Source organism: Pocillopora verrucosa, chromosome 6, assembly GCF_036669915.1.
Source record: "Pocillopora verrucosa isolate sample1 chromosome 6, ASM3666991v2, whole genome shotgun sequence".
NCBI lineage: Eukaryota > Metazoa > Cnidaria > Anthozoa > Scleractinia > Pocilloporidae > Pocillopora > Pocillopora verrucosa.
This window is the reverse complement of record NC_089317.1, coordinates 25,626,118-25,644,613: the sequence shown is the minus strand read 5'-3', so window position 1 is coordinate 25,644,613 and position 18,496 is coordinate 25,626,118. Positions and strand designations below refer to the sequence as shown.

At 38.9% G+C, this 18,496-nt stretch overlaps 3 protein-coding genes across 8 annotated transcripts in view; 1 reads left to right on the top strand and 2 right to left on the bottom strand.

Annotated features, from left to right (window-relative positions):
- The first annotated feature begins 372 nt into the window (after positions 1-372).
- Positions 373-2,172, top strand: LOC131782583 (histamine H2 receptor-like). The gene has a single exon (XM_059099363.2). The coding sequence runs from the start codon at positions 582-584 to the stop codon at positions 1,593-1,595; it is 1,014 nt and encodes a 337-aa protein (XP_058955346.2). The 5' UTR covers positions 373-581; the 3' UTR covers positions 1,596-2,172.
- Positions 2,173-2,406: 234 nt separating this feature from the next.
- Positions 2,407-10,038, bottom strand: LOC131789208 (uncharacterized). Of its 2 annotated transcripts, none has more exons than XM_059106386.2 (7): positions 9,736-10,038; positions 7,823-7,989; positions 6,755-6,881; positions 5,966-6,400; positions 5,265-5,657; positions 4,416-4,832; positions 2,407-4,207 (listed from the first exon to the last, which is right to left on the bottom strand). In XM_059106386.2, the coding sequence occupies exons 1-7, from the start codon at positions 9,794-9,796 to the stop codon at positions 3,945-3,947; spliced, it is 1,863 nt and encodes a 620-aa protein (XP_058962369.1). In that variant the 5' UTR covers positions 9,797-10,038; the 3' UTR covers positions 2,407-3,944. The 2 variants fall into 2 exon arrangements, with proteins under 2 accessions (XP_058962369.1, XP_058962300.1); XM_059106317.2 differs by having other exon boundaries at positions 5,265-5,660; positions 9,736-10,035.
- Positions 10,039-12,392: 2,354 nt separating this feature from the next.
- Positions 12,393-18,496, bottom strand: part of LOC131778972 (retinoblastoma-associated protein) — a 28,416-nt gene continuing 22,312 nt past the window's right edge. For all 5 annotated transcript variants that reach the window (XM_066168803.1, XM_066168804.1, XM_066168805.1 and 2 more), the window contains 12 exons: positions 18,307-18,378; positions 18,121-18,171; positions 17,906-17,964; positions 17,664-17,719; positions 17,381-17,445; positions 16,783-16,860; positions 16,174-16,278; positions 15,138-15,245; positions 14,622-14,659; positions 14,367-14,441; positions 14,167-14,197; positions 12,393-13,900 (listed from right to left, as the gene is read on the bottom strand). In XM_066168803.1, the coding sequence (XP_066024900.1) occupies positions 13,676-13,900; positions 14,167-14,197; positions 14,367-14,441; positions 14,622-14,659; positions 15,138-15,245; positions 16,174-16,278; positions 16,783-16,860; positions 17,381-17,445; positions 17,664-17,719; positions 17,906-17,964; positions 18,121-18,171; positions 18,307-18,378 (963 nt within the window). In that variant the 3' untranslated portion in view covers positions 12,393-13,675. The remainder of the gene's footprint in view (positions 13,901-14,166; positions 14,198-14,366; positions 14,442-14,621; positions 14,660-15,137; positions 15,246-16,173; positions 16,279-16,782; positions 16,861-17,380; positions 17,446-17,663; positions 17,720-17,905; positions 17,965-18,120; positions 18,172-18,306; positions 18,379-18,496) is intronic.

The window sequence follows — 18,496 nt, the reverse complement described above, 5'->3', positions numbered from 1 at the left end:
TTAATTTGTAATTAAATTCCAGTCATGCACAAAGGATAATTGTGAAACAACATGCAACACTACACGAACTTGTTCCCTAGGAAGTGCCTGGGCGTTTGATTTCAATCATCATTGAAATTTTTCAAATTAAAATATGAAAATAAAATTGAATTTGTAATTTTATCTCAACGTCAGAGATGAAGTCAATGCTGAGCTACTTAAATACCATTTCCTTTTTATTTGTTCTCGGAAGGCGGAAAACGACTTACGAGGGTGTTATTTGTTTGATTAGTTAAACATACTGAACATTATTCACGGAAAACCCGCAAAATATCCCTCTTAGACGCGCTGGAAGCGGAAAGGCGGGGCCAGATATAAACAATGTCGATGTAAATCTAAATTTAAATTACTAAGCTCTCGTCAGAGAGATAGCAAGTTATAGAACAAATGTTGCTTTCTATCTAGTAGATAAACAATTATCTACGCGTTTGCCGAATTTTAATCCTACATACGTGATGTAAGGAGAAACTATAAAGCATTTACTGGGGTCACGTTAAAAGTTCAAGACTTAAATTGGTTGAAAGAGGAGATCGACGACTGTGATGGCGGATAACATATCGTATAATTCACCTTCAAACTGCTTATTTTTGGACACAAATCTTCAGCCTTTGCCTTACATCAGTGTGGCAAATATAGTAGCGTGCGTTGTGAATGCGATTTTTGCGTTCATTGCCGCTTCATCGAACGCTATCGTTTTGATATCAGTGTGGAAATCACCAAGTCTTCATACCGCTCAGAATACTCTCCTCTGTTCGGTGGCCTTTTCTGATTTGCTTGTTGGCGCTGTTGTTCAGCCTTTAGACGTTGTTCAAAGAATCATGGAGGAAACAAAAAACATCGAGATCTACTGCAGAATCCGTCTAGCCAAGAACTCCTTAGCTTGGATAATATCGAGTGTATCATTTTTTATTTTGACAACTATTAGTGCAGAGAGACTTGTTGCTCTCTTAAAGCCTTTTCAGCACACCAGGCTTGTTACTCATCGACGTATCCTGCGCTTGGTGTTCAGCTTTTGGGTAGTGTGCGCCATAATTTACCTGCCGAGATTTTCCGGTCTTTCCAACAAGGTATTCTTTATTATAGCCTCGATCCTCGTTTTCGCAAATTTGGCTATCATCGCTGTGAGCTACTTTAGGATATTTCAAGTCATCAAGCTCCACCAGCGAAGAATCGACCACGAGGAGAGCTTGAGAAGCCATTTTCACGGCAAAATGGCCGAAGCGGACATGAAACGGTATAAAACGTTTACAGCAACAGCAGCGTATATAGTAGGACTGGTTGTTTTGTTTTATATCCCATTCATTTGTTATCTTGTGGCTTATGCCATGCTTGGATTTACCGGACCGGTCAAGTTCACTTACATTTGCATAGAGACATTATCTTTTGTCAACTCATCCATAAATCCTTTTGTATATAGTTATCGATTGAGAAATATTCGTAAGGCTATAGTTAGAACCTTGAACTTGGGAAAGCCAATGTCTTCTAGAAGATATTCCTTCAGTCGCCGTGGCGAAGTAGTTGATGTTCGCAGCAGGCACGTATCTTATCAAAACTAACGTAAACAGAAGGTACTCAGCGATTTTTTCCGTGAAGGAATTTCGACTCGTTGTGACCGTCAAAGGGAAATACCTTAGAATAGAATAAAACCTTGAAAAAAATAGTTGATGGAATAGACGGACGACGGAAATAGCCAATAATAAACCAAAAACATAACAGTTATGACTAAGGATTACCAATATTTACGCCCACTGGAAATTACGAACTTTCGAAGTTAATGTCACGATCCAAATTTTAAGTATGACGTGACTCTCTTTCGATAAGTTCAACACGTGGGCACTCGCAAGGAGCCGAGTAAAATTATGGAGCAATATCACGCGTGTTTTCAAAGTTGCAGAAATTTCCTGAGTCACGTAATTCTGAGCATTTCTGGAAACACAAGTGATATTACGAGAAAAAACCCGATAACTGGGACTTTTTACAACATAAAGGACAAAATTTTCGGGTAGGTCAAAATTTCACGCTGTTGAGCGATTTCGTAGTGAGCTATTTCAGTGGTCAGTTAGCGTCTATGAAAGCTAAAAACAGCAGAATTATGTTTACTTTGCCACCACAGCGCTATCTAAAGTCACATTCCCAATAAAGAAATTATTATTTTAAGGAAAAGTTAAGCCTTTTTTAATTTTTTTTAATTTCAAGTAATTGTGCCCGAGACAATTACCGAAACTAATGAAAATAGCCTTATCTCAGCCAATCAGCATTTAGTAATTTTTCCCTCTTTGTTATAAGCTTTGTTACTTGTGGATACTTGACCAGCAGATACAGAATTTAAAACAAAATTCGTTTAAAATGTGGCGTTTATTGGCCAGACTTTAATTACATTTTGGATTAAACCATCAAAAGCAAACTGGGAAAATGGTTGAAAAGTTGAAGCATGAGACAACAAAAATAATGATAAAATTAAAACAAAAATTAATTCAAGAAACAAGCAGCTGTTTCAGTATTTCAGCTTCAGAAATTAAGAAAGCACTCCTGTAGATTTTAAAAATTGTCAGATGTGGTAAGCTGCAGGTTGTTGGTCGCGCGATAAAACGGGAAAATGATTCGATTATAATGCATTAGGAATCAAATCGACCGTGGGTTTCCTACGCTGTGAGAATATCTTTTCTGGAACTGTTCAAGTGATCAAGATTATAATGGCAAAAATACGCCGAAATTTTTCTTTTGAAATGATCATTAATTTCATTAAAGAGTACTCAACTAATTTTTAATTTCATTTTCAGTTCGGCATCAATTGCGTGTTTAACTCAACCGATTTAAATTTCGGCAAACTGATAAATGTAACAAAACATTCAAACACAACATCGGTCATGAGAAACAAAACAGCGTGCTACTCGCCAAAACTTTAAACCTCATCAAACCATTTGAGGAAAAATTGATTCGATCAGTTTTGGTGGCTACAACAGACGTTGTAGCCACGAAAACTGATCAAATCTTGTAACAAATAATCGGGAAAATATTTTGATCCAACTATTTGTGTGTCGAACTATTGTGACAGCTTTGCAGGCTATAAACAAGAAAGTGTACCGATTCTATAGCTGGCACCGACGCAATTTTGTTGATTAGGCCGGGAGAAATAATCATCGGCTGGTATTTTTCTTCGATTTCCCTGAATTATTTCGGTGGCTTTTAAAATACTTTTATTGTAGATTTCGTCGAAAAGAAAGTGCAAAGTACTGATCTACAGATAAAAACGATCATGTTAATTTATGAAACTTAGTGATATTTGTAGAAATATTTCCCAACCTCTTCGTTAATTTAATCGCGTAATAGAGTACAAGAGTGGAGCGCGCGTTTGAGGTGGGAGGGGGGAGGGAGGGTTGACTTGAAGAACTGGCGCCCTACCCCTCCCACATATTCCTCATTTGTCAGTCAAACCCAACTCTCGCAAAATTTGTCCTAGCCATTGAACGTTGGACCATGCAAACATGGAGGGTCCTGAACACTCAGACTTTCGCTGCGTCAACATCCAATGCGTTCCAAATCCGTTTCCACCCGTGATCGTCGTCACTGTCTGTACCATGAATATGTTCTATGTCAGATGTACTCCACGCAGTCTAATTTGTCCTGTAACTGACCTCAATAGGAAGCGAGAATAATATACGTCATCAAAGTCTTGGAAAAAATATAACCTAAAAACACAAACTCGTCTGTTCGAACTTCTTTTTAACAGGATACTCATCGAACAGCTAATGTTTTCTAGTAAGAAACTACAAAAGAATAAAAACACATGAAAAAAAATTATGCACTCTTTCTAGTGTTTCCTGACTCGAATCCCAACATGGCTAATGCTAGCAGTTAAAAAAAAAAAAAAACGCGAAATTGTTATAACTTCTCCTGTCCGTCACTCAGGTCTTACGACAGTGATATTTCACAGTGACTGTGTTCACAGCTTGCATGCCGATTCCATACTTGCTATATTGGACGCTAAATTGACATTCGTATCTACCATTAACTCTTCGGCTGTTTCCGTTGCATTCGCGAAGAACGTTCGATGTTGGAGACACAAGTATACGTGTTCCGTTGTAGAGGTTGATGGTTACTTCGTCAATTACGAATCGTGTGGCGGGCGGTGAACATTTTAAGATGATCGGAAACGTGGATGAAATCACTGCAGAGTTAAAAAAAAATTGTAAACATGTAAACAGATAAGCAACTAAACATGTAAACAAGTAAACAAGTTGATAAGGAGAAAAATAAGTAATCAAGAACGCAGAGAAAGTAACTGAAATACGCGAGCAGCGTAAAAGTAAACAAGTAGTCAAGTAAACAAACGATCAAACAAACAAACAATGTTGTGGACAAATGGTATTTCTTACCCGTGCAAGGTCTGCTATGCGGACCAACACAGTCCATAGTGGTCTGTGGATCTCCAAAGCAGAGTCTTTTGCGCGACAAGATTGGAAATTTTGCACAGTTCAAATTAGCCAACCAGTGATCAGACTCATTTGCACAATCTCTCTTCACCTTCTCGCAAAATGATTGGCAGGGAGGTAGAGGTTTTCCATCAGACGTGCAGTATGGAGCAAGAAGAAAACAGACGAACCTTTTCAGATGCTGAGAGCACTTCGACCTCATAAGTGAACTCATCCCTTTGGAGTTAAGGGTGGTATTCACCTCTATTTGGCTTGTGTGGTTCAATAGGTTTGGTAAAATAATGTTGCTGTAATTAAGACTCCTGCAGAATGGAATCTTGAGGGGCTGACAGTGTGACTGTGTCCGAGAAACTGCTGGGTCTGGATAGGAAGAAAAATAAGAGTGGTTAAGTTATGGGTTTCTTTCTTTGATTAGGAGGTAACTTTAGGTCTTCTTACCGGCATACGGAGAAGGAAATGGGGTGAGGGTGCTAACCGGTAAGATTTTCTCTCATAATTTTCAGAGGGAATTTAATAACACCTGCTACTATTTTTAGTTGCCACTTGTAATGGCTGTGACACACAAGTTTCGAAAACGTTCGGTAAAAGTAGGTTGTGACGGAATATAGCATGATATTATAGAATAACACTGAGTCAAGTAGTAGCGTTAATGGCTGTATTTTTTCTTCGATGGAATAACTTGTAAAATGAACATTTTACCGCATTAATACGCAAGTAGCATTTCCTTTCCTTTCCAGCAAGTTTTGATAGCAACACGGACATAACCTTAAAAGTAAATAACATGCAGCTCACCTTTTGTATTGTTAGGCTTTGGTTTAAAACAGAAACCTGAGCGATTCAAAGGAAACTTTGGCGTACATTTCATAGCATCTGGCCAATTAAATCCAGCTCGCAACATAATAGGTTCGCAGCCCCGCCTTGCTTCCTCACAGACTTCTCGACATGGAAGGATCAACTCGTTCACGTTGCTGACACAAGGAGGTATATACAGCGTACACAGAAAAAAGCGAAGCACCGGGGAACACTTTGTTAGCACCAGAGGGTAAAATTCCCTAATCCGTTCCTTGGCCAAGTTCTGTGTTTTGTGTTTGAAGATGTTTGGCATCTGAACAAGGGTGTAGCCCAGGTCTTTACACATATCGGTGTTGAGTGCATAACACTGCTTTGGTACCACAATTGGTTCTACTACTATGAAGAAAAGGGAGAAAACTCTTTAAGAGCCATTACCCTATAAAAGTTCACGCGCTGAGAGTCAGGATCCTCGCTGGCGCTTAATGAAGTATCAGAGACAGAGAGGTGCATTTTTAGCGAAAGCTTTCCGAGGGAAAATTTATGCTAGAAGTAAGATTAAAAGGTCCTAGCTGATACCCCACCAACTATTTGAACGTTTACATCCTTCCTGGAAGAATGCCTCCCAATTCACTTTTTTCATCAGAATCTATGTACAAGTCAAATTGAACAGATTCGTGCGTGTTAAGCAAATGACTTGTTACCGTGGTTTATGGTGCCATCTTCGCTAACACAGGTCTTATCGCTGGGATCAGGAAATGAACTGCATTTGAATTTGTAAGGCCAACCAAACCCAGTCTTCTTCAGCCAAGGCTCACAGTCACGTTGAGCCGCGCGACATACCGAGCGGCATGGGGGCGTGACAGCGTTAGCATCATAGGCGCATGGTGTGAAATACAATGAACACAAAAACACGTGAAGTACTGTTGAGCAGTTTGATTGGATCATACGAGTGAACTGCGAAAACTCGTGCCCAGCATCTTCGTGGTTCCTCTGATTGAAATTGTTCGGCAGCTGCGTGTAGTTGTAACCGACATTTTCACACACGTTGGGGATGCGTGTGCAGTGACCGGGGACTTGAGACGAGTTCGGTGACTGAGCTGTCAAATCATTGTTTTGGTTTGAAGCGTTCTTGATGTCTATAAAAGCACAGATGGACAGTAAGCATGTTGGCCGATCATTATTTATCACCTGGGGGAGGGGGTGTGGAGGATTTTGGTTGTGTCATGAAAAAAAATCACCTGATAACCCCATAATGCTCTTTAATATTCTGATGATTCCCCCCTAAGTGGAAGTAATTGGCAGTCAATTTTTTGTAGTCCCTTTATACTCTGTTGGCGACGACTAATCTCCTCTCCGGTCTCCCCTGAAAACCTAGCCTGTTAATAAAATGAAGTGCGATAGTAAACTGCGCTATTGTAGCAGAGGAGTGAAAAACGAGGGAGACAGGGTAGGGTCGAGTAGAACACGATACTTGGTTATTAGACACTTACCTGGCAGAGTCCTTACTTTTACCCAGCTGGAGTAAACTCCTCTTAATTTTCCATCGTTCATTAATGGCGCAATTTTTACCCTGTATCGTGTTCCTGGCCTAAGGTTGGTCAGGTTATACTGGTTCATCTGTGGTTCAAAAACAGGTTTACACAATTTATAAACCGTATGCAAAGTAAAAGCAGAGTACGTTGTTCATTTAGTACAGTTTTGTAGCCCGCGTGGTCTTTGTAGTGAGTGTAATCCCTGTCTTTCCTGTAGGTATAGTTCGGCGCTATTGGTGTAGTTCGTTCCGTTGGGTGCACTCAGGTTAGATCGGTGCATCTCGTGAAGTTGGTGTAACTGATTTACTTGGTACACGTACCATAAACATCAATTACATGAAACTAGGATAACTTCAGCAAACTATAACGAACTACAGCAACTACACCGGCCTCGCCAAACTTCTCAAAATTTTACCAACTACCAAAAAAAATCATCCACCACTTCAAACTAACTCAACTTCGCCCAACGTCACCGACCACTTCGTTTACACCAAACTATATCAATTACACTAGCTACAGAAAAATTACACCAATAACAGCAAACTACAACAACTGAGGCAAATTATACCGAACCTCAGTAACTACAGCAAACTATAGCTACGCCAAATACCAAGCTACACAAACAACACTGAACTACACCAACCACACCAAACTACACCTACTAAAATGCAACGAACTACAGCAACAACGCCAAACGAAACCAACTGAACTGCGCAGGACCACGTCAACTGAAGCGAACGCCAGGACTGATGTGACTACACTCATTATATAGCGAGACCAAACAGTGATCACACTGACCACACTGACCACACTGATCACACTGACCACACTGATCCCAAAGACTGTGCTAGTTGAGCGACATACTCTGCACTTACTTTGTATTGAACGTGTTCTATTTTCGTGATGGTAATCATGTACATATTACCCGATCGGTATGTATATTATCAACTGATACAGAGTAACACCATTAATTAAAACTGAAGTTATAAAAATTGTTGTGTGTCAGCAAAGTAAAAAGTAACTTACAAAAAGTTCAACGTGGATTCTTCTCTTGTGTTGAGCTTGAACTGGGACGAAGACAAGGCTGTACCCCGCCAGAGAATCCGGCCCAACCATGGGCAGGTCCCATGATAGTCTCAGAGAAGTAGGAGATGAAGCGTCTACTCTAAGCTTTATTGGGGTGCTTCTTGTCCCTACAGAATTTTAAAAAACAACAGAATGTATGAAAGTGAACGTCAACAAGTGAAACAATCACAGTTTTCCATCTAAATCCCATGTCATAACACGTTCACAGCTCAACCGATTGTCAAGCGGAGCAAGGGGTATCTTTTGTGAATGTCTTATTGTACACTTTCTTTAAAACGGATGTACAAAGCAATGGTATTATATAATCTCGTTTTACGTTGAAATTAATCAACGCTGGTTTACGATACCGACAGAGTACCGATCTTTGTGGATGCCCCAAACGAAGAGAAGTGTGGTAAAAAGAAAAGAAATACTGCAATCCCGAAAATATCTACCCTTACCATAATACCCCCTGGACAGATAAAAAAAGTATTGATTGATCAAAATTTAACTTGGGTGTGCGCTAGAACTATTCATGAGATCCTATGTCAATTCTTTGCGGGAGATGTTGTACGCCTTGTAGGACTTTGAGCAGTGATTTAGTAAGTTCGAACTTTTTTTTTTTTTTACGTGATTTTTAGGTCACAGCTAGCAAAAGAAACTAAGTTGCCAATTCAAATGCACGTTGTTATTGAAAAATTTAACAATGTATAAGACAGGCTTTTTCTTTGGAAGATTAAACAAAGAAAAAAGCCTCTTTACGGCTTTGCAAATAGCAGGTTTGTATTAGCTTTGCACCATGTTATCTTTCCATCCAAAAGCCAATTGAGAGCAGTCAGATCTTTTGCAAAGCAGAATTAGCTCATGTTTACCAAACAACAAGCACTTACTTCAAAACAAGCATACCAGTCAAAAATTTGGGCCGTGATTGGCTTCAAACCTTTGGCCCATGAGAGTGACCAGCATGTAATTTCTCGACACCACCCCTGAATCACACATTGTGATCACAAGAATAAAGGAAATTATCACAAATTAAAAAAGCTCTCGTTTGTTCAATAAAATCTCGTTGTCAGTACCCTAGGAAATGTATAGAGAACAGTTTGGAGAAGATGTATACTGAATTTAGGGTATAAAAGATAAAACAAATTATGTAACGTTTGTTTACATTGGCTTGTCGTAAATTGTTGCACGAAAATGCAAAGTCTGGTAACAGCATTCCGAAAGCAATTTTCAGACAACTTTGTAAGATTGGGAAATCATTGAAAGTGATTGCAACAATTTTTAATAGAGAAACTGACCTCGAAGGCAAATATTTGGCATTTATTTTCACTCTAAAGACAATGAGATTGAGTTACCTGTAAATGATGACAAGAAGTATTTGACACATTTGCTTTTAGCCGTAGACACGTTTGTCTTCTTATCAGGATTTTGACTGAAATACGATTTATTTTGTCTTTAAATAAATACACGCGTTGAGAGCGTGACAAACTTTGTTCCATTTTCACGTAAGCTGGGTGTCACATGAAATACCCAATAAACTTTATATATTGTGTAAGCTTTATGTGTCGGCATGCTAGGGCAAACCTATCGTTCCCGAAAAGGTGTCTTCAGAAAAAACTTGGCTTAATCAAACTTGGTTTGTTCGGTCGCGATCATTTCAATTTAAGAAAATAAAATCCCTTACACGATGGCGTTTTCTCTGTTAGATATATTAACCTTGAGGAAAAGTGCTTTCGACAGTCCTACATGAAAACTTTCAGTAAAACATCCTAAGGAAACTGATCCACCTTCACGGAGTTACGGAGACCTCTGTTACGGCAAATTAAATGTGGCTGGTTGAACACAATTGGAAACTAATTTTCTGTCCACCTCACCTTTTCTGGCTCTGCAGATAGCGAGAAAAATTCCAAACCAAACGAACACGAGAAATTTCATTTTTAGCCCTCTGCTCCTTGAAATACGTCGCAGCCCCCTTTAGAACAGCGAATGTGCTCTTGGCGTGGGCGTTCGCTAGTTGGGTAAAATGGCCCGCCTGATCTAAAAGTGCATACGGCTTTGTCTAAATAACTATCAGGAGACATTTCCGTGACATTTCACAGTTTTAATTGAAACTATGTGACCCCCTTAACTAATGCGTTTCTACAAAGCCACTTAGTTCAACAACATCAGGCCACGTCAAAAAGCGCATGAGATCGTTCGTTGCAAAAATCAAGATTGGCAATGAGTTAAGTAAATTAAATTTAGGTTAAAAAAATGCCTGCGATATTCTACAGTGGTTCGAACCCAAGAGTCCTTCCTTCTTGAAAGTTTTTTAAACTTCCTTACGTAATCCTTTTAGTAGACGACGTTCTATGTTTAAGGACTAGGAGAGAAAAACTGTCAAGACTTCAAGAGCCCGTTGCCACACACTTAAAATATTTCTAAAAGCATAGAGGACGCTGACAACACATGCCGTAACCCTAATTAATCTTTTTCCGAAATACTCCACGACCGCAAACTAAACTGTACAATCGTCTCGATCGTTAATGCAATTACAGATAAATTGTCATACTATTTGTCCCAATCAGCCCCGACTGTTCATTGACGTATTTGGTTTAACTTTTAAAGCGTCTGATATGGAAAGCAGGAGTTTTCTTTCTCAGATTTTTGACGTAAATCATATTTTGCGGCGTTTAATTTGGCAGGAATTTTTTCTTCGTGAGCTTGTCTTTGTCGATAGGCAAATTCCCACAAAGTAAGACCTTAAAAGTTTCAACATTGCATAATAGAGCTAAACATGTGTTGTTTATGTTTTAAAAAAAGAAGATACTACGAGCGTCCCGATTGGTCCGAAACACAAGGTATATTGTAGTACGCGCGTCCTGATTGATCAAAAACACATCGTATTATAAGGTTCTCTTCAGAAACTGAAATGCTGTGACGTTGCTTCATAAAAGGTTCTTGGCTGGTGGTTTACAAACTTTTCTCGTGTTCCATAAACCTCCTGCATGGCTTATCACGCTGGTAAACTAATAGTGGCTTATGTTTAATGCTTAATCAACATTTGGAGGTTGCCAATTTGAATGCGTTATTTTGATGACATGTTGTCAGAAATACAAGGCAAATCTAACAGGGCATGTGGCTCAATTCTTTAAAAATAACATAATTTGTAGGAACAAGTCTATCTCTCCTGATTTTAACCAATAACCTTAAAATCAAGGCATAACCTTAGTGACAAAATGATCCATCAATCTAATTCTGGACAGGAACTGCTGAGAAAAATAATCCATCTTTAAATAACACAATAAGAGCAACCTTCAACAGGGGATTACATTGCAATTCAAAACGGAAGGCTCGTCTCCATTACGCGAAGGATGAGAGGGATTTGGCGCTTATCAACGCTCTCTATCTTTAGAACTACGTTCATCAGACGGTTTTTAATTACAGTTAAATTGGCAAAAACTAATTTTAAGATCAACTTTCTTAACAACCCGTACCTTATGTGGAAAATTAAGGTTTGATTCCGCTTCTTCAGATTGATGGGTTCGTAAAATCATAGGCTAAAATGGGATGCTGCGAGGTCATTTGGGGAAAGCAAGTAATTGACTCACCGAACATTCTCTAAGCACAGGGCAGTTACTCGAACTTAATAAATTTAAGAGCTTTAACCTACACGGCCGCCTGTCACAGAACTCGTGTTATCTATAACTTTCTCCCTCTGAAACATGTGCCTTTGGATTTCCCCCGTGGGTCGTCAACGACACTTTTCAGAAACAAGCACCTTGATAAGGACAAAAAAACACATGTGCAAACGAATCGATAACACATTGCGGGAGGTTAAACGAGTCTTGCTTGGGATCAGTGTTGCAGCCGGCTTTTTTTCATTTTTTCAATTTATTTTTGTTTTTTTTTTTTAATCTTTCTCCGTTTGTTTTAAATTGCGAGATAAGATGAAGATATTAGCACTAAATTCATTAAGGGGGGAAAGGTTCCTTCAGGAGAGTTGTGGGCCGGACTCAAGCCAGACGAAAAAAAACAAAAACAATAACGATTGTAAGTGTAACAAATATTCAGAAAAAGGTATTTGACGGCCTGTTCACCTCACGTCCCTGCGTTTGTCTTACCTCTTGTTTTTGTTCTAATGTCAAAGCTTTAACCCATCGATTACGTGCAAGTGAATCCTTTGAGCGATGAACTTAGCACGCTGATATCAATCCTCTAACTTTCAAGATCTGATTGTTAATTCTCTCCACTTCCTGCTACACAATTCCTTGTAAATTAGTTCAAAGAATTTGGTGTAAGATCAAGTTAAAAACTTCTTCCTGGTAAGTTTGAGTATTCTTGTTACCTGTTTGCTAGAAAACGAATAGATATCAAATGGAGAAATTACATGCTATATCTAGGAGTTAAGGGGTTAACCCTGAAAGTCGATTGTACATGTTACGTGACGGACAGTTGCTAAACCTCGCCAAAGTAGATTTCATGCCTGTTCAACCGTACTAACGGACAAGCTATTTATGAGCAAGACAGGATACATATGATTGCAACAGGATGTGATAATAAATAATATATATAATTGGAGGATTTTTACAGGAATATGACCAATTTAGTCTCAGGAAAAGACTAATGGCCATGATGCATAAATACATTGGATATTCCATAATGAAGCTCATCTTTTTTACATTAATCAACGTGTAATCTACTCAAGTAAGATGTGGGTTAATTAAAATGTTTTCTGGATAATTTGTGAATTCACCTCGCTCAAAATAAAACGTGACTTGAGGTCTTGCCAAAAATTCCGGGCCAAAATTAGAATAGAATTGGAACATTAAGCGATCTGTAGTCCATGATCGTATTTTCAACGCACTGATATACGTATGCAGCAGTACCCTTTCACATCATACGTTCTACTTGCAGAATAGTCCATCCTTATAAAGTTCAATTCATTAAAATCCAGTCAGATTAAATACCAAGAAAAAATACACCGTAATTTCTGGATGTTTCAGGGCTAAATCTTTCAATATCCTAATTTGGCAGCAGAATCCCGAAGACCGAAGAAATGAAATTGTTGACATAACGGAACGCCTCGTTTAGTTTTCACGCCAGTGAACAATCAACAATAAAACTTATTGAAGGATTCATCCCCGGCTAACATAGCCTGTTTTCTGTCTTCGCCAACAAAAGAATTTCCGGCATTAAACCGCCCTAATATAGACATAAATTTTCTTGTCATCGGAGAAGACGCATGCTTAAGTGACTAGATATTTTCTTTCAAATACCTATGCATAGTACTCTGGGAGCGAAAAAAGAAGCAAAAAAACCACGAAACTTAATTTAACGACAAATACGTTTAAACCTGCGTAAATTAGGACACAATATTTCATACATGGCAATACTTTGTCACGAACTTCTCCCCCCCCCCTCCCTTATAAATAAGGGATACTCCCCTTTATAGCCGTGTAGGTATGTGCTACCACAACCCACCCCACCCCACCTGAAATCCGGTATTGACCACTGAAGTCGAAGAGAATTTAAAGGGTTAAGAAGTACATATATACGTGGATGCTATAGCCATGACGCCTGAACGAGGCAACTCGCTCTGGTCTATAAGTTTGCGCGTTAAAAACTTTTCATTATCTCAAAGTACTTTTACAGCAAATAAATAATTGAAATTCTTAAGCATTGTGTTCACTTCACTTGGCAAGGTCAGAAAAAGGCTGAAGGAATTTCATGGTTATGTCCTTCAAAGGGCCAAGAGGAAAACCAAGAGGCACAGCCTCAACAAGAATTCCTGGGTGTACCCCTTACCCTTCCCCTGGGCGATATTCCCATTTTTTAATAACTTTCATCCCCTTTCTCTTCCTCTTCTTTCGAAGCATTCCTTCCATGCAAATGTGGCCCAGTCTCCTTTTCTGTCGAGTGGCCGTTCGTGAGGACAGGGCCTGGTTCAGTTTGGTCACAGTCGTCAAAGCGCAATCTCTTCTGTGGTACCTTGAGTTGACTGTGCACCGCTGCTCGTACGGAGGCATTTATTCTTGACAGGCTCTCACGGGCAGCGGACTAAAGGTAAATAGTAATACAAAGAAGTCTTACAAATAGAACAACTACATTATGAAAAAAAAAAAACGCGATTCCTAAGAGGGCATGAAACATTGACAATCCACCCTACCCCCTTCCGCAACCTCCCAACTCCCGGGGTGACGTATACACGCGAGTCTTTGGACTTGTCGTTCCCTTTCACTTCCGGAGTCGCCTCGTTAAAATACCATAATAACATCTGGGGTGATTGGGGACGGAGACTGTGTGGGAATTTCATACAAACTTACCCCTGGGGACTCCCCGAAGCTGAATGATGACCTACGAAATAAACGAGTAACTAATTAAAAAAACCAAGTACTATGAAATGTATTTTCAACATTGAAGACGAGAGAGAGCTTTTCTAGTTCCCCATCAATTGTTACTAAAATGAAAGGTCTTGAGTGAATTAAGTCATGTTCCTTTGTTATTTCTTTCATTTGTTACTTACCTTGGTTTTGGAGTTAAAGTTTCGCTTGGAGAGCTTCGTAGAGGAGATAGATAAAAATTATTCTTCCCTGGAACCCTACAAACCGACAATAGTATTTTAAGCCAAAAAACATGAAGATATACATGGTGAAAGGGCACACCAAATGGCCGAGAATGTTTATCGGGGATCTTAACACATAAGTGTCATTAACAAATCGTATCAACCGATTAGTCTTAGAACACACGCACAACTACATGGAACAAAATGACAATGTACCTCACTGCGCTTTTGGGAGCGGGTGAAACAGGAGCGTCCTGTGCGGGAAAAAAATACATGAACCCTTCAACAAACTAAAGTTAAACTGCACATTACATATCAGCTTGAAGCCATGATTATTCAAGTTACGTTATGTTAGAGAACGATATTCGAGTAAAAACCGCGAGTATTTTTCGGACATGGAATTCACCAAATATCACATCTGTTGGATCGTGCGAAAGGAAGAGTGCAACCCATGATAAGTAGGATGATGAAAGAATGTGGACTCTGGGTCGAAAGGTCCGCGTTCGAGGCCTGGCCAAATCAATGTGTTGAGTTCAAGGGAGAGCCACTTTAACTCTCACAAAGCGTCTCCCTGGAAAAACTGAGAAGATGCTGGGAGGGGGAGGGGGGCAGAGTAACCAACAATGAGAAAAAGGAACACTCCTAGTCACTTCATGCTGTGGACACCAAGATAAGGCTACTTGATTCGTGTACAGACTCTCATTAACAATGAAAAAAAAAAGGTTCACTTACCTTGTTTGGTGCAAACTGAAGAATGGTGGACTTCATTGCAACCATGTACACCTTGTTGTAGAATCCAATGATTGATTCTTGTTCTCTGCCGGAGGTTCCCTTGTACACCTGGTGGAATTAATAGAACAACGTAACTAAAATTCTCAAGTAATTGTCAATATTCTCTATTATTAAAGCTGGATTATCGGATGATTCGATTCAAGAGTTTTAACTGGCTTAGTCATCATGGGTTATGACCCATCAAACCTTGCTCTAAAAATTTGGTAAGTGTTTTTTGTCCTTACATAATAAAAGTTAGGAAGATTGATCTATATTTTGGGGCGTTTTTAATTAAACAATTATTCTACTCGCATTTGCTGGATATGAAATGATTATAGCCAACTCCGCCCTACGGTCCTCGTTGGCTATCTATAATCTTCACGCGCGCTCGTGGAACAATTGCTTATTATTCTACAACGATGTACCCACATTCATAGCTTACTACGGGGTAAAATGATTCGAGGCTCCTAATCTATCAAGGAAGCCCAGAGTATTGTGACCAAAGAAAACTCACTGGTAAAGTTTTAAGCATGAAACTTTTATTAATTGCTTTGACTTATCGACTGAAGTCGTCTTGGGAAAAAATTGATTTCAAGAAAAATTCTCCTTTCCAAGACAGCACTTTCTACATTCTTTATCACTTTCTGTCAGAGATTGACAACAAAAATAAATGAATAAACGAACGCATGCATAGATGACTGAGCGAGAGCTTAACTGAGCGGGAGCTTAACCCTTTAACCCCCAAGATCTCATTAGTAATTCTTCTTACTGTCTGCCAAACGATTCTCGTTATGTTAGTTGGGAGAATGTGGTATCGGACAATTAGTAATCCTCTAGTTGATATTTTTCTTTATTCTCATCACTTGTTTGCATGATAATGTATTGATACAGTAAGGAAATATTCTGTCTTGGTCACTCACCGGAGTTAAAGGGTTAACTGAGTAAACAAATTCCTTTGAGGGTTAATTGAGTAAACAAATTCCTTTCAGAAACTTACCTGTGCCGATGCAAATGGCAATCCTTTGTAGACGGTGACAATCTGTTTAAATTGAATTTCTTTTCCGACCACCTTAGAAATGGCGTACACTGCACACAAAAGCATCTGTAGGGGAGATAAAGTAATTATTTCTCATCGTCTTAAAATACATAAGAAAAAGATTTCAATGATCTCAATCCCCGATTGTGTATGTATGATTCAAATTTTGAACGTGAAAGTGAAAGATTAAATTACTGCCGCTAAATTTGGATTTTTTAGGTGAAATGGCCCGTGTAGCCGGTGCTCTGTGAAAGACATGCTCTAGAGGTACGCAAGCGAGAAATCGGACAAGAAAGGTCCTTCGCACGAGCGGCCGCTGGCTGGCGCGGGCTGCTCAGAATCAGATCAGATAAGTGAAAGCTCTGGAGTACCGAAGTGTCTTTAATACTCTCTCTCATTCAATATTTATATCAATTTTCCGTGCTGCCTGCCATACAATTCCCATAATTTACGCTTAATGTTACATCAAACGATATACTCTAGTTGAAAATTTAAGGAGAATGTTCTTTTGGGTGTCTCCTGAGAGTGAAAGGATGAAGCCAACATAAATGCAACGCTTTGTACATGAACCTGGTCCAAGTGACGGTCAACCATCAACTGCCAATGCAATCTCAGTGAATGTTCCAAGCACGTCCACATGTGACTGACCTGACATGAGAATTTTAAGCACGTCTGAACAAAGATATACTACTGGTTTAGAGGCCTTTCTTGAGAGAGAAAACAGCTTTTATTATTTAGGTGTAACTGAGGGTTGTAGAAAAGCCGGCACAGTGGCATTAACTATTCTTGACGACAACTTTTTTTTTTCGTTTTTTTTTTCTTTTTTAATTAAAACTAATTTCGAGAAACTTAATCTTATTTTTCAAATTGTTTCCAATAGTAGAACCCGTCAAGATGTAAAGTGTTTATGATGTTTTTTCAATCTTGGAGAAGAATAACACAATTAACGTTTACGTTTACGTGGTTCGTTTACGTCTGGAGAGATTAATTGAAATTCTTGTAAAACATGGTAACAAAATGGGTTAGACTTTAAGGTTTTCATATCATAAATTGAGATCCACGCACACACCCTGATTGAAACCTTCGCGCTCAATTTAGCGCCTGTTTTAGTTCTAGGTTCGAGAGGCAATTATGGTCAGGACCACAATACTGCACATGTCATACTTACCAGCGTGTCACTGACTTCAAGTTTATCACAAAGCGTTGTTAAACGATGGTAGGACAACTGGTTTACTGCAGACATTAAAAAAAATAATAAAAAAAGCGTAGGTTACATTTTGAAAAAGTTCTTCGCAAGTTGGCCTGTTAACACACGTGTTACATGAAAACACTGTCGTTTGAGTTATATACTATAGCATTACCTTTTCCCCTGACTGAGTATCAAAAGTATGACAAGATTGTAAAAACTCTCACAACTTGGAGTGAAAGGCCAGAAAAATCTTAGCACTAACCTCTCCTCAAAAACAAATTTAGAGACTGCGACTTCTTTTGCTGCTGAACAGAGCCTCTAAGACAAACAAAGCTAACTGATAAGAATGAAAAATTATGTCCAACAAACAATTCACTACAGATATAGTGGTTTCGAGCTCTTCCTCGTCAATAATAGAAATTTGGTCTGCCAAATATAGGTTTCCGGTTATCCCTTTGGAGCGCTTTTATAGCTAAGTGGCAGCATCCTTTCACAAATACTTACACTGTTGCTAGGTCAGAGTGTGGATGATAGGTTTCCATTGCTTTTAATAGAGGTGAACCCTGGAAAAGAGAATCAGAAACAACAGTGAAATACGATTGCTAAAGACAACAGGACAATAAACAGTATTATCCTTGTAACGAAGTTTTTGGTATCTCAACTCCCTTGAAGGTTTGCTAAGGGGGAGGCCCTCTAAATAATTGCTGATCTGCACTCACCGTTTTCCATGCCAAATTCTCCAACACTTGTTCCTCTATTCGATTTACATGCTGACAAAAAGAAAGTAAAACAAAACAAAACAAAAAACAAGTTAGCATTATTGCTTAATTACTGATGATCAAAATAATTTTCCAGTTTCTGCCAAAAGTTTCAAACACCATGTAGGTCATTGGTACATTCTTTACCTTAATTAAACTGCTACTAAGAAGTGGCTCATGAAGAATGAAACTTTCAGTGACTTTGAAAAAATCAAATGCCTAAAATGCAAAAGAACTTTCACAATCAATAACATGCAAACTCTGAGGTTCAAAATACAGCTACTTAAGTTTTGCATTTCAATCGTTATTGGTGATGCAGAGAAAATAAAATACCATT

Bases quoted from the DNA above. Each gene is read 5' to 3' on its own strand.
- LOC131782583 (XM_059099363.2), top strand. From the start codon at position 582: ATGGCGGATAACATATCGTATAATTCACCTTCAAACTGCTTATTTTTG.
- LOC131789208 (XM_059106317.2), bottom strand. From the start codon at position 9,796: ATGAAATTTCTCGTGTTCGTTTGGTTTGGAATTTTTCTCGCTATCTGC. The intron at 5,661-5,965 runs GTAACAAGTCAT...TTTTCTTCATAG, and splicing joins AGATGGCACCATAAACCACG to TAGTAGAACCAATTGTGGTA. The intron at 4,208-4,415 runs GTAAGAAATACC...TTAACTCTGCAG, and splicing joins GCATAGCAGACCTTGCACGG to TGATTTCATCCACGTTTCCG.